Here is a 21,328-nt window from a genome sequence, read left to right as displayed (position 1 = left end):
CGGCGATCCTACAAAAAGACAATGCATGCGTGTGTGTTCCGGTGTGTGTGTGTGCTAACCGTGTGTGCTAACCGCTAAACATTGAGGATAATTGCATGCCAATTAAAGACCTCTGAACAGGTCCTGCATTATTATTATTATTATAGTTTGTTATCAGCGAGCCATATGCAGATTCTGCCTAGTTCCGAGCTGAGGGTTTTTTCAACCTGTAACTTGTTCCTGTCAGAGACCAGCAGGGCTAAGTCGTCCGCAAACAGGAACAAGTTGCAGTCACAAGCTGACGACATGTCATTTGCATAAATTAGGAACAGTAGCAGTCCTAGTATGCTTCCTTGTGGAACACCACAGCTCACTGTGAGGGGGGGGGGGGGGGGGGGATAGGGTACCGTTTACCTCCACCATCTGTTCTCTCCCCTCCAGGTAGGATTGCATCCAGCTCACTGATCACAACCAATTGCTTTTAGCTTGTCAATCAGAATGGTGTGACAGAGATCCTAACAGATAATATATGAGGGGGAGGAAACTGTACATTATTTTGACCTTCTCTGTTAGAGAGGAAGCTGTGGATCCAGTGACAGATGCAGGGGTCAATGTTCATGTCCAGTAGTTTATTGATGAGTTTGGCTGGGTTGCTTGTGTTGAATGCAGAACTGAAGTCCATGAACAGAATGCCGGCGTATGACTTATCAGTGTTTTTATACCTGTATCACTGTACATAATAATACTATAACACTGTACATACATGCAATTAGCACTATTACTCAGTAGTATACTCATTTATATATTTTATATCCAGTGTAATCTCCTGTACATTGTATATTTCTATTGCACTTTTTTACTGCCACATTTGCACTGGTTGGATTTCCACTGTAACTAATCTAAATGCAAACTGTGTGAGAAACACACAGTTGTAATTGATTTAGTGTGATTAATCAGTTCATAAACTTCTAATATACACATTTCTGAATTATTTTGCAGACCTCAATTTATTTGAGTCGATGTTAATATGCCGAGTGAAGCAACACTATAACAACAAATGTGACAACAACACCAGACACAAAATACATAATATAATTTATTGTGTTTCTCTGAACTGAATAATAATTATTCTCATGTTTTCTTGGACCTTTCGTGCAAATTCCAAAAATGTCAAGAACAGGAAATATTTTCATAGTTGTCCAGACCATAGAAGTGGTCCCCTCCAGACATGCGTGGGTTCCCACACTAGCAGCACTGAGAGAAGGCTCCTTATCCAGCAGCGAGCATGGGGCATTGTGGGTTTGCGAGCTAGCCAACACTAGCTAACACTAGCTGGCTAACGTTGACCAACAACTTTGCTCGCCGACAAGCTAGCTAACGTTAGCTAACAGAGGGGACTTTTGGCGACTGTCAACGAGCAAGGCTAGCCTTTTTCCACATGGATTTGCGTTCTTTCGGTGATATTTTAGCTCGTTTGCTAGCTATTATCGGGGCTTGATAAATGTTGTCAAAACGAGTAGCGGTCTAGCTAACGGTAGCTTTGCTAAGTAGCCCTGGGTCGAGCTCTAGCAAAACACCAATGAAGGAATACAAAGTTGTTGTGTTGGGAAGCGGTGGCGTTGGCAAGTCCGCACTGACCGTCCAGTTTGTCACTGGTACGTTCATCGAGAAATATGACCCGACGATCGAGGACTTCTATCGGAAGGAAATCGAAGTGGACTCGTCGCCCTCCGTGCTGGAGATCCTGGACACAGCAGGGACAGAACAGTTCGCCTCTATGAGAGACCTGTACATCAAGAATGGACAGGGATTCATCCTCGTCTACAGCCTCGTCAACCAGCAGTCATTTCAGGTTGTTAACCCGTGTCTTCTCGAGCTAAATGGGTGAACAACTGTATTGTACCACGTTATAATGTGTGTATGGCATTGGAGTTAACACTAGCTAGCTAGTTAGACTAACTAGCCATGGTTACTATAAACTAGCATCTCATGTCCAAGACCATTGCAAATTGAATAGTTGAGTATTAATGCAGCAAGGCTCTATATTATCATAATAATGTAAAGAAAATCTAAGCGTTAAATGTACATCTTGCTCTCTGTGTCTTCCAGGACATCAGACCCATGCGAGACCAGATAGTGCGAGTGAAGCGGTTCGAGAAGGTACCACTGATCCTAGTGGGGAACAAAGTGGACCTGGAGTCTGAACGTGAGGTCGCTGGATCAGACGGCCGGGCCCTGGCCCAGGAGTGGGGCTGCCCCTTCATTGAAACCTCTGCAAAGAGCAAAACAATGGTGGATGAGCTGTTCGCCGAGATTGTTCGGCAGATGAACTATTCTACACTCCCAGAGAAGCAGGAGCAGTGCTGTACGGCCTGTGTGATACAGTGAGGAATATGTGTGGGCACTGACTTCCTACACACATCTCCCCCAAGGTTCGAGAGACATGGTTATTAAATCAACTTTCCCCTCCTACTCATAGTCTTGCTACAGCACAGTTGGTTGGGTCATTCAAACATTTGCATTTTCATCAAGTGTAAAAACTAGTTGCGGGGAAAAAAACATGACACAAATTGCTTTGTGAAGAGAATCACTATTCATTGTGCTACAAAATGACAAGTGTTGATGCAAAAGAAACAGGGCTGGGTATGCTGCTCCGTGAGAGCCGTTGGTTTAGCCTGTTATCATAAGATCACAGAAAGAATGTGGCATGAAGAACACAACTGTCTGAGTAGCGGTGGGGGTGAGTAGTGCTGGAAGTGAGTAGTACTGGAAGTGAGTAGTACTGGAAGTGAGTAGTGGTAGGTTGATTAGCGGTAGCGTGAGTAGTGGTAGCACTGGGGATGAGTAGTGCTGGGGGTGAGTAGCAGTAGGGTGAGTAGTGGCTCAGGGGTAGAGCGGGGCATCCAATGATCGAAGGGTTGGTGGTTCGAATCCCGCTCAAGCCCATGTCCATCCCACTGCCGTTGTGTCCTTGGGCAAGACACTTAACCTACTTGCCTCGTATGAGTGTGTATGCATGTGAATGAATGTTGGTGGTGGTCGGAGGGGCCGTAGGCGTTGATTATTCGCCACGCTTCCGTGAGTCTGCCTCAGGGCAGCTCTGGCTGCAATTGTAGCTTACCACCACCGGGATGACTGTGTATGAACGAATAATGGACTCTGTGAAGCGCTCTGAGTCAGAGAAGAGCGCTATATAAATCCAATCCATTATTATTATTATTATTAGTGCTGGGGGTGAGTATAGTAGCACTGGGGAAAATGACTGATTGAATTGATTGATTGAAAACTTTATTAACAGATTGCAGAATGGGTACAGTACAGCTCAATACATACAATTGTTAAGGGGATGCAGACCAGAGAAAGACTTTCGTCTTGTTTACATCAGGGTCCCCCATTTTCAATTCATCGTAACATATATGACATACATGACATACAGATAGACAGTACTGCTACATCTATACATTTATGACATACCAGATTTGCAATTACAGTACTGTTTGTGATACAAAAAGAGTCCAAAAAAAAGAAGAGTATATACATTTGACGTAGAAACTGTACATTGGATTGGGTAGGTGGGGGTGGGGGGGGACTGTACATTGGAGGTGGGTGGGGGGGGTTGGGTAGGAGGGGTGGGTGGGGGACACTGTACAACTGTACAAACAAAACTGTACATTGGATTATTGACAAGACCATACATGGTAATTTACTGTACATTGGAGGGGGTTGTGTTCGGACATTTACTGGGGCCAGTTTTGAGTTGCAGTCTCCCTTAGGTGTTTTTTGAGAGTGTTTTTGAAAGTGGGTAGTGATTCACATTCCTTTACAGCTTTGGGTATGGCGTTCCACATTGATGTGGCATAATTGCGAAACGTGTTTAGTCCCTTGTTTGAGCCGAATCTGGGTTTAACATGATTTGTGGAGCTCCCTCTGGTGTTGTGATCGTGGTATTCACTGACCTTTGGGAAGTATTTTGTCATGTACATGGGTACCTTGGTCGTGTAGTGTATCTTGTAGACCAGGCCCATTGCAAGTTGCTGTACTCTGTCGTCTACTCTAAGCCATCCTAGGTTGTCAAAGTGGGCAGGGGTGAGGTGGGTTCTAGGAGTAAGGTCAAGCAGTAGTCTGACCAGTTTGTTTTGAGATGTTTGTAATTTTGTTTTTAGCGCCTTTGAGGTGCTTTGGTACCATGAGGTGCAAGCATAGTCGTAGTACCCTTGAATGAGTGCTCCTGCTAGAGTCTTCAGGGTATTCTTGTTTACCAGTGAGGAGATCCGGTACAAGAATCGAGTTCGTTGGTTGACTTTTTTTATTACATTGGATGCCATTTTGTCACAGGAAAGATTTGCCTCTAGGATGGAACCCAGGTAGGTAATATCTTCTTTCCTTGTGACAATATTGTCACCCACTGTAACTGAGAAGCCGTCGGTCTTGCTGAGTTTGTTATTTGAACCGAAGAGAATGGACTCTGTTTTGCCCATGTGTAATGATAGTTTGTTATCAGCGAGCCATATGCAGATTTTGCCTAGTTCTGAGCTGAGGGTTTTTTCAACCTGTAACTTGTTCTTGTCAGAGACCAGCAGGGCTGAGTCGTCCGCAAACAGGAACAAGTTGCAGTCACAAGCTGACGACATGTCATTTGCATAAATTAGGAACAGTAGCAGACCTAGTATGCTTCCTTGTGGAACACCACAGCTTACTGTGAGGGGGGGGGGATAGGGTACCGTTTACCTCCACCATCTGCTCTCTCCCCTCCAGGTAGGATTGCATCCAGCTCACTGATAGACTATCAAAACCAATTGCTTTTAGCTTGTCAATCAGAATGGTGTGATTGACCGTGTCGAAGGCCTTTTGTAGGTCCAGCATGACCATGCCGCAGTATTTGCCCGCGTCCACCTCTTGTTTGATGTGGTCGTTTAAATAGAGAAGGGCAGAGAATAGGCACATGAACTGGAGGCCCTCTGAGTCCGACAGGAGAAACTAGACAAAGGAAGAGGAAAATACAACATCCTGCAGATGAAATGATGTTCCAAAACAGGAAGTAGAGTTCCTATACCGTGAGAACTGTTTCTATCTTGAAACAGCTGCCTACACACATGGACATCGTGAATTGCCACTGGTTCAATGATATTTAGGCAGGTGGTTAGAGACCATTCCGCAAACCGATGGGTCGCATGTTCGATCCTTCGTGATGTGCTCATCACTGTTTTAAGTGTTGTTTACTAAAATACAGAAGTTGACCCCCCCTCCTACTCCAGGGGTGGTGAAAATTGTTGGTCCTGACCCCCAGTGAAATGCGTACCTAATCTGTGTTGTTGTATATTTTAAAATATATTGCGAATCGTGAAACAATTGCACAATTTTGTTGTTACATTATAGGTGCACAACATTCAGCCACTAGATGTTGCACTAGAGCACCAGCATTTATCCAATCAAGTGCATTCCACGTGGGGAAATGGGAAGTAGGGTGGGGATACATGCATGCAACATGTAAACAACAACATTCATTTTGGACCCGCAACATTTTTTAAATGATAAATTCATGAATACATTTTTTTTTGTTGGGGAAAGCAATATTTTTTTCACACCTTTCTAAAAGCTCTGTGGTTATAAAAAAAACAACACATTATATTATACATACATACTAAACATGTTATCTATAGCACATTTTAATGATAAAAAAAAATGTCTCACAAAATAACGTCTTTAAGAATGTCAACTGAAAACTACATTTTCAGTTTGATACTCTTATAAAACGTCCCATTCTTTAACTTGTGGTTCAACATCATTATATATTGTGTGATTTTCCATACCTATACCAGATATATACTGATATACACAATATGAAAAAAGTCCCTCTGAATATTGTGATTTGAATTGCATTATTGCTCAGTCATATTTATTTCGTTTGTATTTCCCTTTTTATAGATGCATCCTTTGGCAGGATCACCACTACATTTCCTGTCATGATGACCCATAATAACCCCAGAGCACACTGGCTACACCCCACTGCTGAATGACTATAGTGTTTCAACGACTGGGATGGTTAATGACTGTCTGACCACAAACCATCTCAAAGGAGCGGAACCTCATGGGTTTGTCCTATTTTTGATATCTCGACATGGGAGCACATTTTAATGCAAACTTAATGGCCTTTGCAGTGACACAGGATGGAGCTACTCTTTTATGCCGTCAACGACAGACTGATGGGAACTGGGCAGAAGGGGCCATCTGTGAATTTCAATGTTCTCATTTGGAGTCGGAAGTATTACTGAAGTAACAGACAGGAGTGTTCTTGGGGCTGCAGCTTCTTTTTTTAAAGCTGCTCAGTAAATTTATCATTGATTTAAACATTTTAATTGTATGATTTATTGAATTTGCTATGTCATTTTAGAGCTGTATTTCCGTTTTGGTAGAACATTCTCACTTTACAGCATGCCTGCCTCCATGGGTTGAGGAACAGCTACTATTTACTGCCCTTGTTATACAATAGATATCACTGCTCAGTTGCTGTCCATGGGAAAACCTACTAAAATGTATACTTCTAACACATAAAAGAATCGTAATTGATTTTATTCACCAAATACATTGAATGCACAAGCAATTTGACTTGGTTATTTGGCGCTGACACATAACAACAACAACAACAACATTAATGGAACAAGGATGTGCAGGACCTGACATTAAGCGCAGGTAGACAATGTAAGACAGACAAACATACATACTCGATGTCAATAGAAATTCCAGCTGTTGGCTGTATTGGTGTTTGAGCAGTAGTAAACATGTGTAGTGAGAGAGTCTAGTGTACCATAGAGGCCATATAGCCAAATAGAATTGAGTATAATGAGACCACCTTGAGATATGGAAAAAACGCAAAAGGCTTTACAGATGTTGTAAGGTGCAAAGCTGACTTGCCTGTGTGTATTTTGGAAGGTGCGGTAAAAGAAGTACAATGATATTGTCTAAAAGATAACATTTCACAATAACTCCAAAAATATTGATGAAGTTGGAAACTGGCACTGGGTGAACATAGAACGAATAGGGTGACAGTATTATAAATATCGGGTGATCAGTGTCTGTATACGGGTTGAACACCACGATCTGAACACCTAATTTTATTTTATTGTATTTTCAGCATCATACTTGTCGAGAGGGAATATTAATTTGCCGTTATTAAGTTTGCAGTTATCAACGAGAAGAGTGGGTGGTGTGGGGATGATTACCTCTGGTGATTATTACACATTCCTGTGGCAATTCAACTCATGGAGGTATGCATGCTGACATCTTTTAAGTTCTACCACGTGAAATACCTTTCTCAAGTGGTAAGGAAGAGGTTTTGCCGGTCGGGGTCCGAACTATGTAAAACCATGGAACACATGACCGCTGTGCTCTACAATGCCTAAATCCTTATGTACAGGTCTTGGGACTTTTGATTTTCATCTGTATTGCTCATAGTTTTGGATGTGCCTCCAAGTTATGAGATGTTCACTACTAAATGACCATAGAGCTTACAGTACCTTATTGTTTTTAGAGTGTGTTGTGTGGATCGCTTTAACTGCAAGATACACAGGTTATTTTTCATCAAATCACTCCTGCTATGTGGTTTGATCAGAATTCGGGCCTGTTAATCAAACATAGCATTGTATTTTACTTTTTTTATCGTTTTGCTTTTCTCATAATAACCTATTTATTAAAAACTAATGACATAGATAGGCAATTGTAAACATTTTTATTTTATACTTGCTTTTGTCTTTTGCTTTTGTGACTTTTCACTATACATTCTATTGGTTTTGAAGGTAAGAATTTTAACAGAGCCTTAAACAATTTTGTTCCACACTTTTTGTCTCTGTGGTTTATTTTCTTCTTGATAATGGTCATTATTATATAATTGCCAACCTTGGTTGACCTTCCGTTTTCTTTATAAAGAACAAAGTGAAATGGAGAGTGTTTGTTGAATGAAGGTGGACCCACAGTAGTTTCAATTGACTGGGATTTTGCCATAGACGTATTCCCCCCCAAAAATTATTAGCTTGAAAATTCGAACGATTTGATTCTCAAGGTGGTTGTACTCATCTACTGTCATTTAAAATGAGTTGAATCCAGTTAATCCAAATGCATTTTTAACATTAAATACAACCCTGATCATTTACATGACAGCCTGCTAGATGAGTGGAACGACCTTATTTAAATGGTTTGCCTTTCAAGACTTTAAACATTTTATTATTTAATATTTTTAAATGTGTCTGGCAAAACCATGGCCTATTCAAATCCTTTTCTGGGTGTGTACCTTCTGTAATCTACTGAAATATTTTGGGTAGTAGGCCTTTCTATAAAACTCAATCCAAATGTTGTCCACACATTAAATTATTAACTCATTATCCTAATCCCTTAGGAATGTGCATTTAAAGGAACACAACAATATTATGAGAAATGCGCTTACCGTCTTCTCAGGAGTCGGACACAAAGATGGATACCAATTTCCTCTGTGCGTTCGGTAGAAAGCTATCTGGCTGCAAACTAGCCTAGCTTAACACAAATGAATTGAAGTGGATACGGACCAGCTAGCTTAGCTTAAAACTCGGGTAGGGGTGTTTTTGGCCAACATCTACTAGCTAGGCTATCTGGTCAGTATAGCTCCATTTGTTTGTGCTAAGCTAGGCTAACTTGCAGCCGGATAGCTTCCTACTGAACGCACAGAAAGGAAATTGGTATTTATCTTCTTGTCTGATTCTGGAGAAGACGATAAGCACATTTCCCATAATGTTGGCGTGTTCCTTTTAAGAATAGAAAATTGCAGAGGCAGTGCTCATGCAATCACTTCCAGCTGAAAGGTCATGTTATATGTATTGTTTATTATACTATTTATTGGTTGTTTTGCCTTTAGACGTTGGATGAAATTAGTCATATCAGCGATTAAGGGAGTTGCCACTGCTCGAGTCTCAGCCAATAAGCCTTTGTTCCCAATACCCCTGTTTGTCAACAGTAAAAAATGTCTTCATCAAAATGACAAGAGGGCAGTAGATGCTGTATGTTGATTTGAAAGGTGACATATTATGGAAATGGTCTTTCCTAGTCTATGGATTAGACAGTCTGACATAAAATAAGCTATTCCTTTATTGATCCCCTTGGGGAAATTCAGGCATAGCAGCATGGGAGCACAGCTATGGGCAGGGTAATAGTACAGTAAAATGATATACAGTATAAAAGTTAAAATAGGCAGTGTAAACAATATAATGAACTCAATATACAGTGTAGGCAGTGTGATCAAAGGTGCAGATGAGACCCTCATCAGTTATATTGTACATTACACTACAATCTAAATACATACTATAAGTAAGTAAAGTATACAGTATACACAGGTGCAGTATACATAAGGTACCCTAACTGGCGTGATATACGTAATTCGTTATACGTTGTAGTCTGCAGTTTAGGTGGGAGTCAGACATTCATTGATCAGACATTCCTAGTAGTTCTCGTTATTTAGTTATTACAGGGAAAATGACAAAACTCCTTGCTGTTTGCCAGGGTTTGAAGTCTTCAGATTAACAAGATGTTCAGAATTATTGCAGTTTGTTTTGTCATAGGAGGGTGAATTAGCTTTGATTAATCAATTAGCTGTGCTTTTTGGAGCCAGGGTGTGGGGTAGCCAAGCAGGGAAGAAACGTGTGCAACACCCACCAAAAATGGCGTGTTCTAATACAAGGGAATAAATTATTACAATTACATTTAGACTAGTTTCTTTGTTTCTTATCTTTGTTCCACAGATTCAAGGCAGACAAAGAAACATTAAAAAAAAATATTATTTACATTTTCCAGTCTTAAAGGAACACTCCAACATTTTGGGAAATTAGCTTATTTGCCATCTACCCTGGAGTTAGACAAGAAGATACATACCTTTTTCTTCTCTGTGCATGAAGTAGGAGTAGGAAGACGTGCACCGTTAGCCTAGCTTAGCGTCAGTCACTGGAAGTAGGTTCCTCCATTAGCCTAGTTCCCAATGTCTTCCTACTCCTACTGCATGCACAGAGAAGAAAAATGTATGTATCTTCTTGTCTAACTCCAGGGTAGATGGCAAATAAGCAAATTTCCCAAAATGTTGGAGTGTTCCTTTAACATTTAATTTTCTTCTAAAAAAGGACATTTGAAAGACAAAAATATGTAAATATAAACGTTCACTTAACTTATCCCAGGTCTGACCACTAAGGAGCCAACTCAATCAAAACTGCTGTTGGCCTGAGAGTATACACCGGAAATTCTACCCAGTAGACCAGTGGCGGTTGGAATGCCCCACGGGCCCTGAGGCGAGATTGACAGCTCTTGACAGCTCGGGCCAGCTCGGGCCCCCCCCCCCCCCCCCCCCCACACCACCTGACCCGGCACCGGGACATCCCTCCCTCCTCCCACGTGTGCGCAACACGGACATTAATAAGAACGCTTCAATAAGGAAAGTCACGGAGCATGGAGGGTCACCGGGACATCCCTCCCTCCTCCCACGTGTGCGCACACAACAGTGGATTTAAAAGCCTTTTATAGATAATTCATTTGTATCGCAACGGAGTCACGGATCTAGTCGTGCCACGTAGCATTATGTAGACAAAATTCATATAGAATAAACAAGTCTAAAACAAAGACTTTTAAACGAAGTTTAGCCTATTAAATCATTTTATAAGCGTTCGTTTATTTGTGGTCTGCGTGAGAACACTGAAGCAACAATCTGCAGAACACCAGCCCAGCCCAGCCCTCCCCTCTCCTCTCCTCTCCTCTCCTCTCCTCTCCTCTCCTCTCCTCTCTTCTCTTCTCCTCTCCTCTCCTCTCCTCTCCTCTCCTCTCCTCTCCTCTCCTCTCCTCTCCTCTCCTCTCCTCTCCTCTCCTCTCCTCTCCTCTCCTCTCCTCTCCTCTCCTCTCCTCTCTCTGTCCCCACGCTGTCAGGCTTGATTGATTGATTGAAAACTTTATTAACAGATTGCAGAATGGGTACAATACAGTACAGCTCAATACACACAATTGTTAAGGGGATGCAGACCAGAGAAAGACTTTCGTCTTGTTTACATCAGGGTCCCCCATTTTCAATTCATCAGGACATTTATGACATACAGATAGTCAGAGGAGAGGAGAGGAGAGGAGAGGAGAGGGGAGGGCTGGGCTGGTGTTCTGCAGATTGTTGCTTCAGTGTTCTCACGCAGACCACAAATAAACGAACGCTTATAAAATGATTTAATAGGCTAAACTTCGTTTAAAAGTCTTTGTTTTAGACTTGTTTATTCTATTTGAATTTATTCGACATAATGCTACGTGGCACGACTAGATCCATGACTCCGTTGCGATACAAATAAATTATCTATAAAAGTGCCCTATCTTTTACATCCATCCACTGCTGTGGCGAGCCTGGGGCGAGCCTTTATCGCTACCGGGAAAACATAGGGGGAACATAGGGGGCCCGGAGAACATAGAACCCTTTTGGAACATGGGAAACATAGGGGGCCCGGGGAACATAGGACCCGGGCCCCGGGGCATGGCGCAATGCAGTCTGTCATCCAGTCCCACGAACGAACGGCAACTCCATTCAGTCCCGGGCCGGGCCGGGCCCTAGACCCCCCGCGGGCCATAAGGCGGCTGCCTCAGTCGCCTCGCCTATATATCCGCGGCTGCAGTAGACACTGTACAACTGTACAAGCAAAACTGTACATTGGAATATTGACAAAACCATACTTGGTCATTTACTGTATATTTACGTCTTTCTCTGGTCTGCATCACCTTAACAATAAATTGTATGTATTGAGCCGTACTGTATTGTACCCATTCTGCAATCTGTTAAATAAAGTTTTCATTCATTCATCTCACGGAGATAAAACTGGGAACGAGGTTAGCCTGAGACATAGTAGGCATGGATTGTTCATGCAGCATGCTCATCTCCACGCCAGTAGATGGCAGTGTGGCGACCATTTTAGTCTAGAGGAGCAAGTTGAGGAGGAGGTTAGCGGTAAAACAAGTAGCAGTTCAACACATGGGTATGAAGGGGTTGTAGCAGTTCAACACATGGGTATGAAGGGGTTCATAGATATCTATAGAACACAGATATCTATGAAGGGGTTGACATGGGAGGATGTAGTAAGAGAGTTAGAGAAGGGGGTTGTGGGTGATCAAGTAAGAGAGTTAGAGAAGGGGGTTGTGAGTGATCAAGAAGGCCAGAGTCAGCCCACAGGAGGCAATGAGTGACTCAGATTAGGTTTGGGTTTGGATAGGGTGGTGATATTAGGGATGGGTTTTTTGTTTTGTGTGTTATGGGGTTTATTGGTTTTCTTTATTGTTTTCTTTTATTTGCCGGGTCTTGCTTATCCGGCCAGTTGCTGGGATGTTGCTGGGATGCAACTTGCAATGGGCCTGCGGTCTACACTACACGACCAAGGTACCCATGTACATGTCAAAATACTTCCCAAAGGTCAGTGGAATACCACGATCACAACACCAGAGGGAGCTCCACAAATCATGTTAAACCCAGATTCGGCTCAAACAAGGGACTAAACATGTTTCGCAATTATGCCACATCAATGTGGAACGCCCTACCCAAAGCTGTAAAGGAATGTGAATCACTACCCACTTTCAAAAGCACTCTCAAAGAACACCTACGGGAGACTGCAATTCGAAACTGGCCCCTACAAATGTCCTAACCCAGTTGTACAGTAAATTACCAAGTATGGATTTGTCAGTATTCCAATGTACAGTGTACAGTGTCCCCCACCCACCCCCTACTCACCCCCCCCCCACCTCCAATGTACAGTCCCCCCCCCCAACCCACCTACCCAACCTCCCCCAATGTACAGTTTCTACGTCAAATGTATATACACTCTTTTTCTGGACACTTTTTGTACAGTACTGTATTTGCAAATCTGGTATGTCATAAATGTATAGATAGCAGTACTGTCTATCTGTATGTCGTGTGTGTCATATATGTTATGATGAATTGAAAATGGGGGACCCTGATGTAAACAAGACGAAAGTCTTTCTCTGGTCTGCACCCCCTTAACAATTGTATGTATTGAGCTGTGTACTAGTCTGTACCCAATCTGCAATCTGTTAATAAACGTTTCAATCAATCAATCAATCAATCAAACAGTAGGTGGCGGTATGCGCCTTTTTGTGATTGCGACCCGCCATTATTTCCAAAGAAGAAGAAGAAGAAGAAGAAGAAGAAGACATTGTAAAATGGATTGTACAGTATGTGGCGGTATGCGCCTTTTGTGGTCGCGATCCGCCATTAAACCAATTGAAGAAGAAGAAGTTGAGGAGGAAGCTAGAAATCACCAGTTGTTCAGAAATACCATAACAGCATATAACGTTAGACTGACAATTTATAAAAAGTGCAATATGAAGACGGTGTTTGTTACTGTCGGTACTACAAGTTTCGATGAGCTCATTCAAAGTATCACGTCTTCTGGTGCTATTGAGGTGAGTAACGTTATAGCAAGGCGTGACCAAAAGAACATTAACGTTAGTTAGCTTCAAGCTTGCCTTAACGTCAACGTCGGACTCGTTAGCAAAGCCAGTAACAAGTTAACGTTATAGTCGAAGTTACCCGGAGTACAGCCTACTTTCTCTTTGAGTATTTTAGAATATTCCATTACATCATCGCAGACATCTTGCTATGCAAAGATGATTAATTGAAAATGGGGGACCCTGATGCAAACAAGACGAAGGTCTTTCTCTGGTCTGCATCCCCTTAGTTGTGTGTATTGAGCTGTACTGTATTGTACCCATTCTGCAATCTGTTAATAAAGTTTTCAATCAATCAATCAAACGACAACCATGCCATAGCCAGCCAATGAGCTGTGTTTATAGCCCCACTACACCACTGATATTTATAATGTTGTTAACCTGAGTTTGTCTATTACGAAATGCATAATATTTAATCAATTACCGGAAAACCCATTTACAAAATGAGTGCCATTGCCAAGGTTTATTACAAACAAATATAAAAGGCACAATTCCAAACCCTCATTCAACTGCTATATTCCTACCTGTAGGCCAGTGTTACAATCTTTAATCATAAGAAAACCACGACACTTAACCTGGTTTCTGACTGGGGGCTGAAATATTTCTACATTCTACATTCTACATTCTACATTCTACAGTACCTTCTACACAGTTGACTACAATTACCTTAGAATCCACAGACTGATTGATTGAATTTTTTTGTCTCTGGTTTTTTACCCTGGTGGTTCTTAGGGGGGCCATGTCGTTTGGTATTGTTGAGAATTTGGTTTTGAAACCAAGCCATGTTTCTTCAACTAGTGTACTGTACCACTGACTGAGCTCTTCTGACCAGTCCAGGCTCTCCAGTTCTAGGTTGAAGGCCTCGCTAGAGTAGGTTTTGAGGTCTCTAGATGTGACTGTTTTGTGACAGCCGGCCTTTTGTTTTAGCTTTTTGCGGGTACAGAATATCATATAATGATCGCTTAACCCGCATGCTATATGTGGGAGCTCCACAAATCATGTTAAACCCAGATTCGGCTCAAACAAGGGACTAAACACGTTTTGCAATTATGCCACATCAATGTGGAACGCCCTACCCGAAGCTGTAAAGGAATGTGAATCACTACCCACTTTCAAAAACACTCTCAAAGAACACCTACGGGAGACTGCAATTCGAAACTGGCCCCTGTAAATGTCCTAACCCAACCCAATGTACAGTAAATGACCAAGTATGGTTTTGTCAATATTCCAATGTACCCCCCCCCACACCTACCCTCCAATGTACAGTTTCTACGTCAAATGTATATACTCTCTTTTCTGGACTCTTTTGGTATCACAAACAGTACTGTATTTGCAAATCTGATATGTCATAAATGTATAGATGTAGCAGTACTGTCTATCTGTATGTCATATATGTTATGATGAGTTGAAAATGGGGGACCCTGATGTAAACAAGACGAAAGTCTTTTTCTGGTCTGCAGCATCCCCTTAACAATTGTATGTATTGAGCTGTACTGTACTGCAATCTGTTAACACATTGGCGACCACGGCTTGCAGTGTAATATATGGCTGGAGGACAACGCTTTGTCAACAAACCGATGTACTTTCTAACAGCTATATATATACTTTATAGTATTGCTATCTGTCCATTCTCATTGTCACTTCTTGAGTGCATAAACCGTGCCTTCATAATGGCTTAAAGAAAATAAAAATCCATCGGTTGGTTGTCATTTTATAGCGCCGTGAATATAAGGTTTATCGCAGTTTTCGCCTAGTCTTTTTTCTGGGGAGCTAGATAATAGGCTAAAGGCTAGTCACGTTATATCAAACGCCATTTCTGCTGTATATATACAAATGAAATAAAACAAACTGCGTAGCATCCGGACTATTACAGAGCATCTATGGATGAAATGGGGGCGGTGGGGGACGCCGATTACTATTATTGATTAGCAATACAGTGTGCGTTCACGTAGCCATTTCATTTTCACTGATTGATCACGTTGCGTTTTAAAACAATGTCCAATCCAGCTGTAATTTGGGGGAATAGTATCCTATCGTCAACCCATGTGATCGCCGGCAGCATTTCGTCATTAGTCATCGGAATCTGGTAGATCGATATGTCCATTGGTTGATCATAAATCCCATTATTCCAGGCTGAAATCTGCGTTCGGTAACGGGATCAAAGATGGAGTCTGTTCGGCTGGGATCGAGGCTCATATGAAACGCCCACAGACAGTAAAAATATTTTTTTCCCAATCGCCCTCAATGATACTGCAGTGGAGCGATGGCGCCCCTAAGCGGATCTGGCCGGTATTGCATGTTTCGAAAATCAAATATATACGGGTAGGTCCTGCAAGTTGATCGGGGACGTTAATAGCGTTATTAATATGGAATAAAACAATAACAACTTGCCACGAGTTAACTCGTGGCTCTGGTCCACAACGCATGGCACCGAAACACGAGTTAACTTGTGGCTGGTTCCTATAGTGTTAATAAAGTTTTCAATCAATCAATCAATCAGTTTCTGACTAGAGTAGTTGAATGTCACTGTAGTATAAATGTGATGTATGATGTTATTCGATTTCTGCTGCAGAATTTTGAATAATATTGTATGACAACGTTACTTTACTCTTTCTCCTAACAGGCATTGAAAGCTCGTGGTTATCAGCATTTGGTTCTCCAGGTTGGAAGGGGCTCTATTCTCCCAAGTCCAGAGAGTTGTCCAGGTCTCAAATTGGAGGCGTTCCGTTTCAAAGATTCAATAGCAGAGGACATCACACGTGCTGATCTAGTCATCAGTCATGCTGGTGTGTATCTACAACTCTTGGCCACCTTTATTTGTTGCTTAACCTAGTCAACATGACCGTAATAGTAGGTGCAAATGTTGACTCTAGTAATCGGTAGGTGGCCTCAATTCATTAGGCATTCTAAGTTGAGACCACAGTGACAAACAAGGATCTTGATCTGTTTTTTCAACAGGGGCAGGTAGTTGTCTGGAGGCTCTTGGTGCAGGCAAGGCGTTACTGGTTGTGGTCAATGACAGACTGATGAACAACCACCAGCTAGAGTTGGCCAGACAGCTACACATGGACAACCACTTGTTGTACTGCACCTGCAGGTATGTTTCCACAGTGAGCTAGTATTTACACCAGTGAGGTAGAATGTGTCCACAGTGAGCTAGTATTTACACCAGTGAGATAGAATGTCTCCACAGTGAGCTAGTATTTACACCAGTGAGATAGAATGTTTACACAGTGAGCTAGTATTTACACCAGTGAGATAGAATGTTTACACAGTGAGCTAGTATTTACACCAGTGAGATAGAATGTTTACACAGTGAGCTAGTATTTACACCAGTGAGATAGAATGTCCACAGTGAGCTAGTATTTACACCAGTGAGATAGAATGTCCACAGTGAGCTAGTATTTACACCAGTGAGATAGAATGTCCACAGTGAGCTAGTATTTACACCAGTGAGATAGAATGTCTCCACAGTGAGCTAGTATTTACACCAGTGAGATAGAATGTCTCCACAGTGAGCTAGTATTTACACCAGTGAGATAGAATGTCTCCACAGTGAGTGAGCTAGTAATTACACCAGTGAGATAGAATGTCTCCACAGTGAGCTAGTATTTACACCAGTGAGATAGAATGTCTCCACAGTGAGCTAGTATTTACACCAGTGAGATAGAATGTTTCCACAGTGAGCTAGTATTTACACCAGTGAGATAGAATGTGTCCACAGTGAGCTAGTATTTACACCAGTGAGATAGAATGTTTCCACAGTGAGCTAGTATTTACATCAAGTGAGCTAGTATTTATCTAAATGAGATAGACTTTTTTAATTGAAGATTATAGCTGAACCGGACATCTTCTGAACATTTTCAGCACCCTGAAGGAGACCCTGAGGACTATGGATCTTTCTGTTCTGTTGCCATTTTTGCCTGGACAGCCAAAGGATTTTGCCAGTTTCCTAGACAAGGCCCTTGGTGTTCAATGAATCTTTCTGCTTAACTGCACTATGTATGGTCAGGTGTCGTTCCTGGCCTTGAACAATTCCTCACGTTGAGGTGACCTGAAGGAGAATATCAGTTTATTTTATTTTATTTTTGTAAGGCATTTAACACTTAGTTGTAACATTGTAATTATGGAAAACGGTAATGTATTGCTTTGTTAGCATACCAATTTATTGTATTTTCAAATGCGAAGAATTGTAAATAATAATATTTTACACATGGTGAACTGTTTATGTCCTCATTTCTGTATTGTCATTTTACGTCAAACTGAACCTTAGAAAATGGTAAAACCACTTCCCTGTCCAGATGATTTGAGTGTGTGATGATAGTGAGAAGCGAGGGAAGAGTCATCCTCTGAGATGAAAACAAACACCACGTTGGTTCAGATGAACACAGAGCGGAGGTGGCAAAGACAAAGGACCGACACAGTATTCCATGGATCTTTGGAAACCGTATTCTCAGGATGTTAATTCTCACTAAAAGACTTGGGTTTCTGGGAACTCCCTGAGTGATGTTCATCTATATTAAACATGGAGGTAAGCCACTGCGGTGTTTAATCTGTATCCGTTCCTGCTGGTAGTACTTATTTTCAATGCTTTTTAATACATTTTCATCCCTGTGACAGAGGATGAGCAGTTCCTCGCCAACACTAACTGCTCTCTGATGACACTGCTTCAGTACATGAGAACTAAGCTTGGCGTTCCAGATCCAGGTGGGAATATTGCTTAATATCTTGTCATTGGAATAATCGTTATGGTATGTCATACTGCATCGGTCGCCTCTCACCTAGGTGTCTCATTAACATGAGGCATATGGCGACAAACCATATGTCGCTTTGAATCTCGTCTGATGATTTCACATCAACTGCTGCTTACACTACAGGCAAAAGGATTTTCGTTTTTTTTAAGTAAAATGTACATTATAAATAATACATGATTTTTAAGCTGCATGGCTCTTCGTTGTCAATCAGACATGCTAGATGCCCAAGTCGAGGTTGGTATATAAGGGTATCGGAGGGACATATGTTGAGGGATCATTGAAGGATGCCATTAAATATTTCACACGGTTCCACTCCAGCGGTGTCTGCTTACAACTGTTGCGTCCCGCTTCGCCACCATTACTGAGGCCCGGTGGAGTTTCGGCTAATCAGGCTATCATTACTACACCCATTACTACTATAAGTAATGGGGCACAGGAGTTGGTGTGACCGCAACTGGGCCATCAGCTGTCGGTGTCGAAGCTCTTGTCCCTCCTCCCCTCCCAACAGTCAAATATGCAACGAGAACGACCATCTCTACCGTCTCGTTTTAGCATGATTGTTCATGGTTCTTTTTTTCCCTGATACATTTTCTTTTTTATTATTCATTAAACAAAATATAATATGCATCACATATTTATTCATCCAGAAATGATAGATTATACATACAACCCTCCCTAATCCCACCCACTCATCACTGCATACACAATTAGCCTTGGTTGTCATCAGAGATGCACTCTCATCATAATGCACTGGACTCCGATGTTTGGAACAGGACATATCATAACAAACAGACCAGTTCTGAGACGGGGAAGTACAAAACAAATACATATTTTTATCCATGCATAGATTGAGATGAGTATAACCCCATGTTACGTGTATATGAGTACCATGTCGGGTGCCTTTTTTTTAATACATGCTTCCAATCTTCCAAACCGTTTATAGGACATATTTTCTAACGCAGCTACTCTTAACCCTGTGAGGTCCAAATAAAAAAGACATTAGCAACTTCAGAGGGTGGGACCTATAAACACATTTACTATCAAAATAGTATTGTGAGGTTGAACAATGGGACCCATTGACTTTGTAAATGTGCTTAAATGTTTTATAAACATTTACAGACTTTTTTTTAAATAGCTAAAAGTGATCACGAAAGGCCTCACATGTCTGCAGCCCATGCCTGGACTGAAGGCGTGCGCTCATTCTTTCATCCCCTTATTGTTCATGGTTGTTGATTTATGTTTGTGTGAAGATGCAGTGACTCAACTAATAGACATAATTCGTCCTATGTCAGCAACATATTGTTAAAAGGACTCCCAACACTTTATCAGCTCCCAAGTTTGAATGAGGCAGGTTCAGGTGTTCCTCATTTATCCAAAGTGCATAGGTGTGGTCATAGAAAGCCAATGGGATATATATATATATATATACTGGTTTTTATTTAAACGTACCTGACGAGCAGATGAGGGCTCGAAACATTGTAGACTTTCAATGCAATTAAAATAAAAACATTGGGAGCTGTTAAGAGTCTTTTTGAATTATATGAAATAATTTATTTGACTCGGCACATGGAAAAGAGATGTGCGTGTGCATACTCTGACTACTTGGCTACCTGTAAAATACAGGATTGATTAAAAAATTTAGCTCGCCACCTCCAAGGCTTTAAAGGGTGAAGCCCCAAGCTACATTAGTGAACTTATACCCCCCTACTGCCCCAGTAGGGCTCTCCGCTCCTCCGACCAAGGAGTGCTTTAATTGATCATGTATGCGGTGTAACATTTGTGTATGTGGTTGTTATTTTAATACATTTTTTTTAAAGTATTTTACAAACTTAATTTATGTGATGTAATAACATGTGTGGTTATGTTATTCAGATTAACCTTTTACTGCCTGTAAAGCACTTTGATTTTAATCTAGAAAAGCGCTATACAAATAAAATGTACCATACCTTACTTAGTAACACATGTTAGACATACATGTTTTCTGAATAGCAATATGTTACTTGTATTTTGTGACCGCAGTCATGATTGCATCTATGTTTTCTGAATAGCAATATGTTACCGGTACTTGTATTTTGTGACCGCAGTCATGATTGCATCTAATGTAAAACAAATTTAAATAGACATTTGTGAAGTGGACATTATGATGGTATTGAGTTATTAAACATGGAGAACAATAAGGGTTGTGTCATGTTTGTTTGATTTTTTTTTATGTTTCAGAGCTGGTGGATCTGTGTGATGACCAAGGTGTACTGAAACTCCTTTTTCTGTCCCGCCACCCAGAGGAGTCTGCCAGTACATTACTTCAAGCCAGACACTCCTTTATTGTCTGCAAAGTCAACCGTAAGCCATGTTAAAGGAACATGCCAACATTGTGGGAAATGCATTTACGTCTTCAAAGTCGAAGAAGAAGATGGATACCAATTTCCTGTGTGTGCTCAGTAGAAAGCTATCTGGCTGCAAGCTAGCCTGGCTTAGCACAAATGAATGATGGATACAGACTAGCTAGCCTAGCTGTAACTGAGGGGTACAATTCCCTGACTGTATTAATCAAGTATGGTATCATTAAACCACTACCGTCTTATGTACATTATACTGGCCATACCGTACACGAGTATATGATGAGAACACTTCCCCACAATGAATCGGTTCTACACAAAGTTGTCTTTAAGTATTTATTAGCAGCAAGAATACATAATATACTTTACTTGAATGCACTTGTAAGGCAAAGGAATGTGCGTAGGCAAATCAATAATGAATGTCCATTCTCTGGTTACGCAGGAGATAATAATACAACCTGAATATTAGGAAATATATCTAGGGGATACTGGTAGGGGGGTTCCTACCGGTTGTAAGCCAGCAGGGGGAGGAAATGTTCGAATGCAAAGTCTGGGTCAGCGGGGACTCAGTAGGCTCCTGCTAGGGGAGGCGGTATATTACTCCCTGCTCGGCAGACGAAAGGCAGCTGTAATCCCAGTATGCGTACAGCACAGGTGGAAGCCGGTCAGCCTCTCCAATAGAGACGGGCTCGAGTGATGTCCTCACGGGCAGGTCCCACAGCAGTGGGTGTCAGGGTTTCCGTTAGAAAAAATTGTTGTCGGTCTCCGTGA

The 21,328-nt window shown here is 41.6% G+C and overlaps 2 protein-coding genes across 2 annotated transcripts; both read left to right on the top strand.

Moving 5' to 3' along the window:
* The first annotated feature begins 1,106 nt into the window (after nt 1-1,106).
* Nucleotides 1,107-7,812, top strand: rap2c (RAP2C, member of RAS oncogene family). The gene is made up of 3 exons (XM_084331923.1): nt 1,107-1,831; nt 2,089-2,411; nt 5,905-7,812. The coding sequence occupies exons 1-2, from the start codon at nt 1,559-1,561 to the stop codon at nt 2,365-2,367; spliced, it is 552 nt and encodes a 183-aa protein (XP_084188049.1). The 5' UTR covers nt 1,107-1,558; the 3' UTR covers nt 2,368-2,411; nt 5,905-7,812.
* Nucleotides 7,813-13,254: 5,442 nt separating this feature from the next.
* Nucleotides 13,255-17,684, top strand: LOC311242679 (UDP-N-acetylglucosamine transferase subunit ALG13). The gene is made up of 4 exons (XM_084331680.1): nt 13,255-13,422; nt 16,091-16,253; nt 16,426-16,564; nt 17,335-17,684. The coding sequence occupies exons 1-4, from the start codon at nt 13,342-13,344 to the stop codon at nt 17,444-17,446; spliced, it is 495 nt and encodes a 164-aa protein (XP_084187806.1). The 5' UTR covers nt 13,255-13,341; the 3' UTR covers nt 17,447-17,684.
* Nucleotides 17,685-21,328: the final 3,644 nt, after the last annotated feature.

Source organism: Notolepis coatsorum (genome assembly GCF_963971535.1).
Source record: "Notolepis coatsorum genome assembly, chromosome: 16".
NCBI classification, from domain to species: Eukaryota; Metazoa; Chordata; class Actinopteri; order Aulopiformes; family Paralepididae; genus Notolepis; species Notolepis coatsorum.
Note: the sequence above shows the minus strand (reverse complement) of the source record. Positions and strands in the feature narration are given on the sequence as shown.

Coding starts and splice junctions, on each gene's coding strand:
- rap2c (XM_084331923.1), top strand. CDS start 1,559: ATGAAGGAATACAAAGTTGTTGTGTTGGGAAGCGGTGGCGTTGGCAAG. Junction 1,832..2,088: donor TCAACCAGCAGTCATTTCAG/GTTGTTAACCCG, acceptor TGTGTCTTCCAG/GACATCAGACCCATGCGAGA.
- LOC311242679 (XM_084331680.1), top strand. CDS start 13,342: ATGAAGACGGTGTTTGTTACTGTCGGTACTACAAGTTTCGATGAGCTC. Junction 16,254..16,425: donor TCTAGTCATCAGTCATGCTG/GTGTGTATCTAC, acceptor TTTTTTCAACAG/GGGCAGGTAGTTGTCTGGAG. Junction 16,565..17,334: donor TTGTTGTACTGCACCTGCAG/GTATGTTTCCAC, acceptor GAACATTTTCAG/CACCCTGAAGGAGACCCTGA.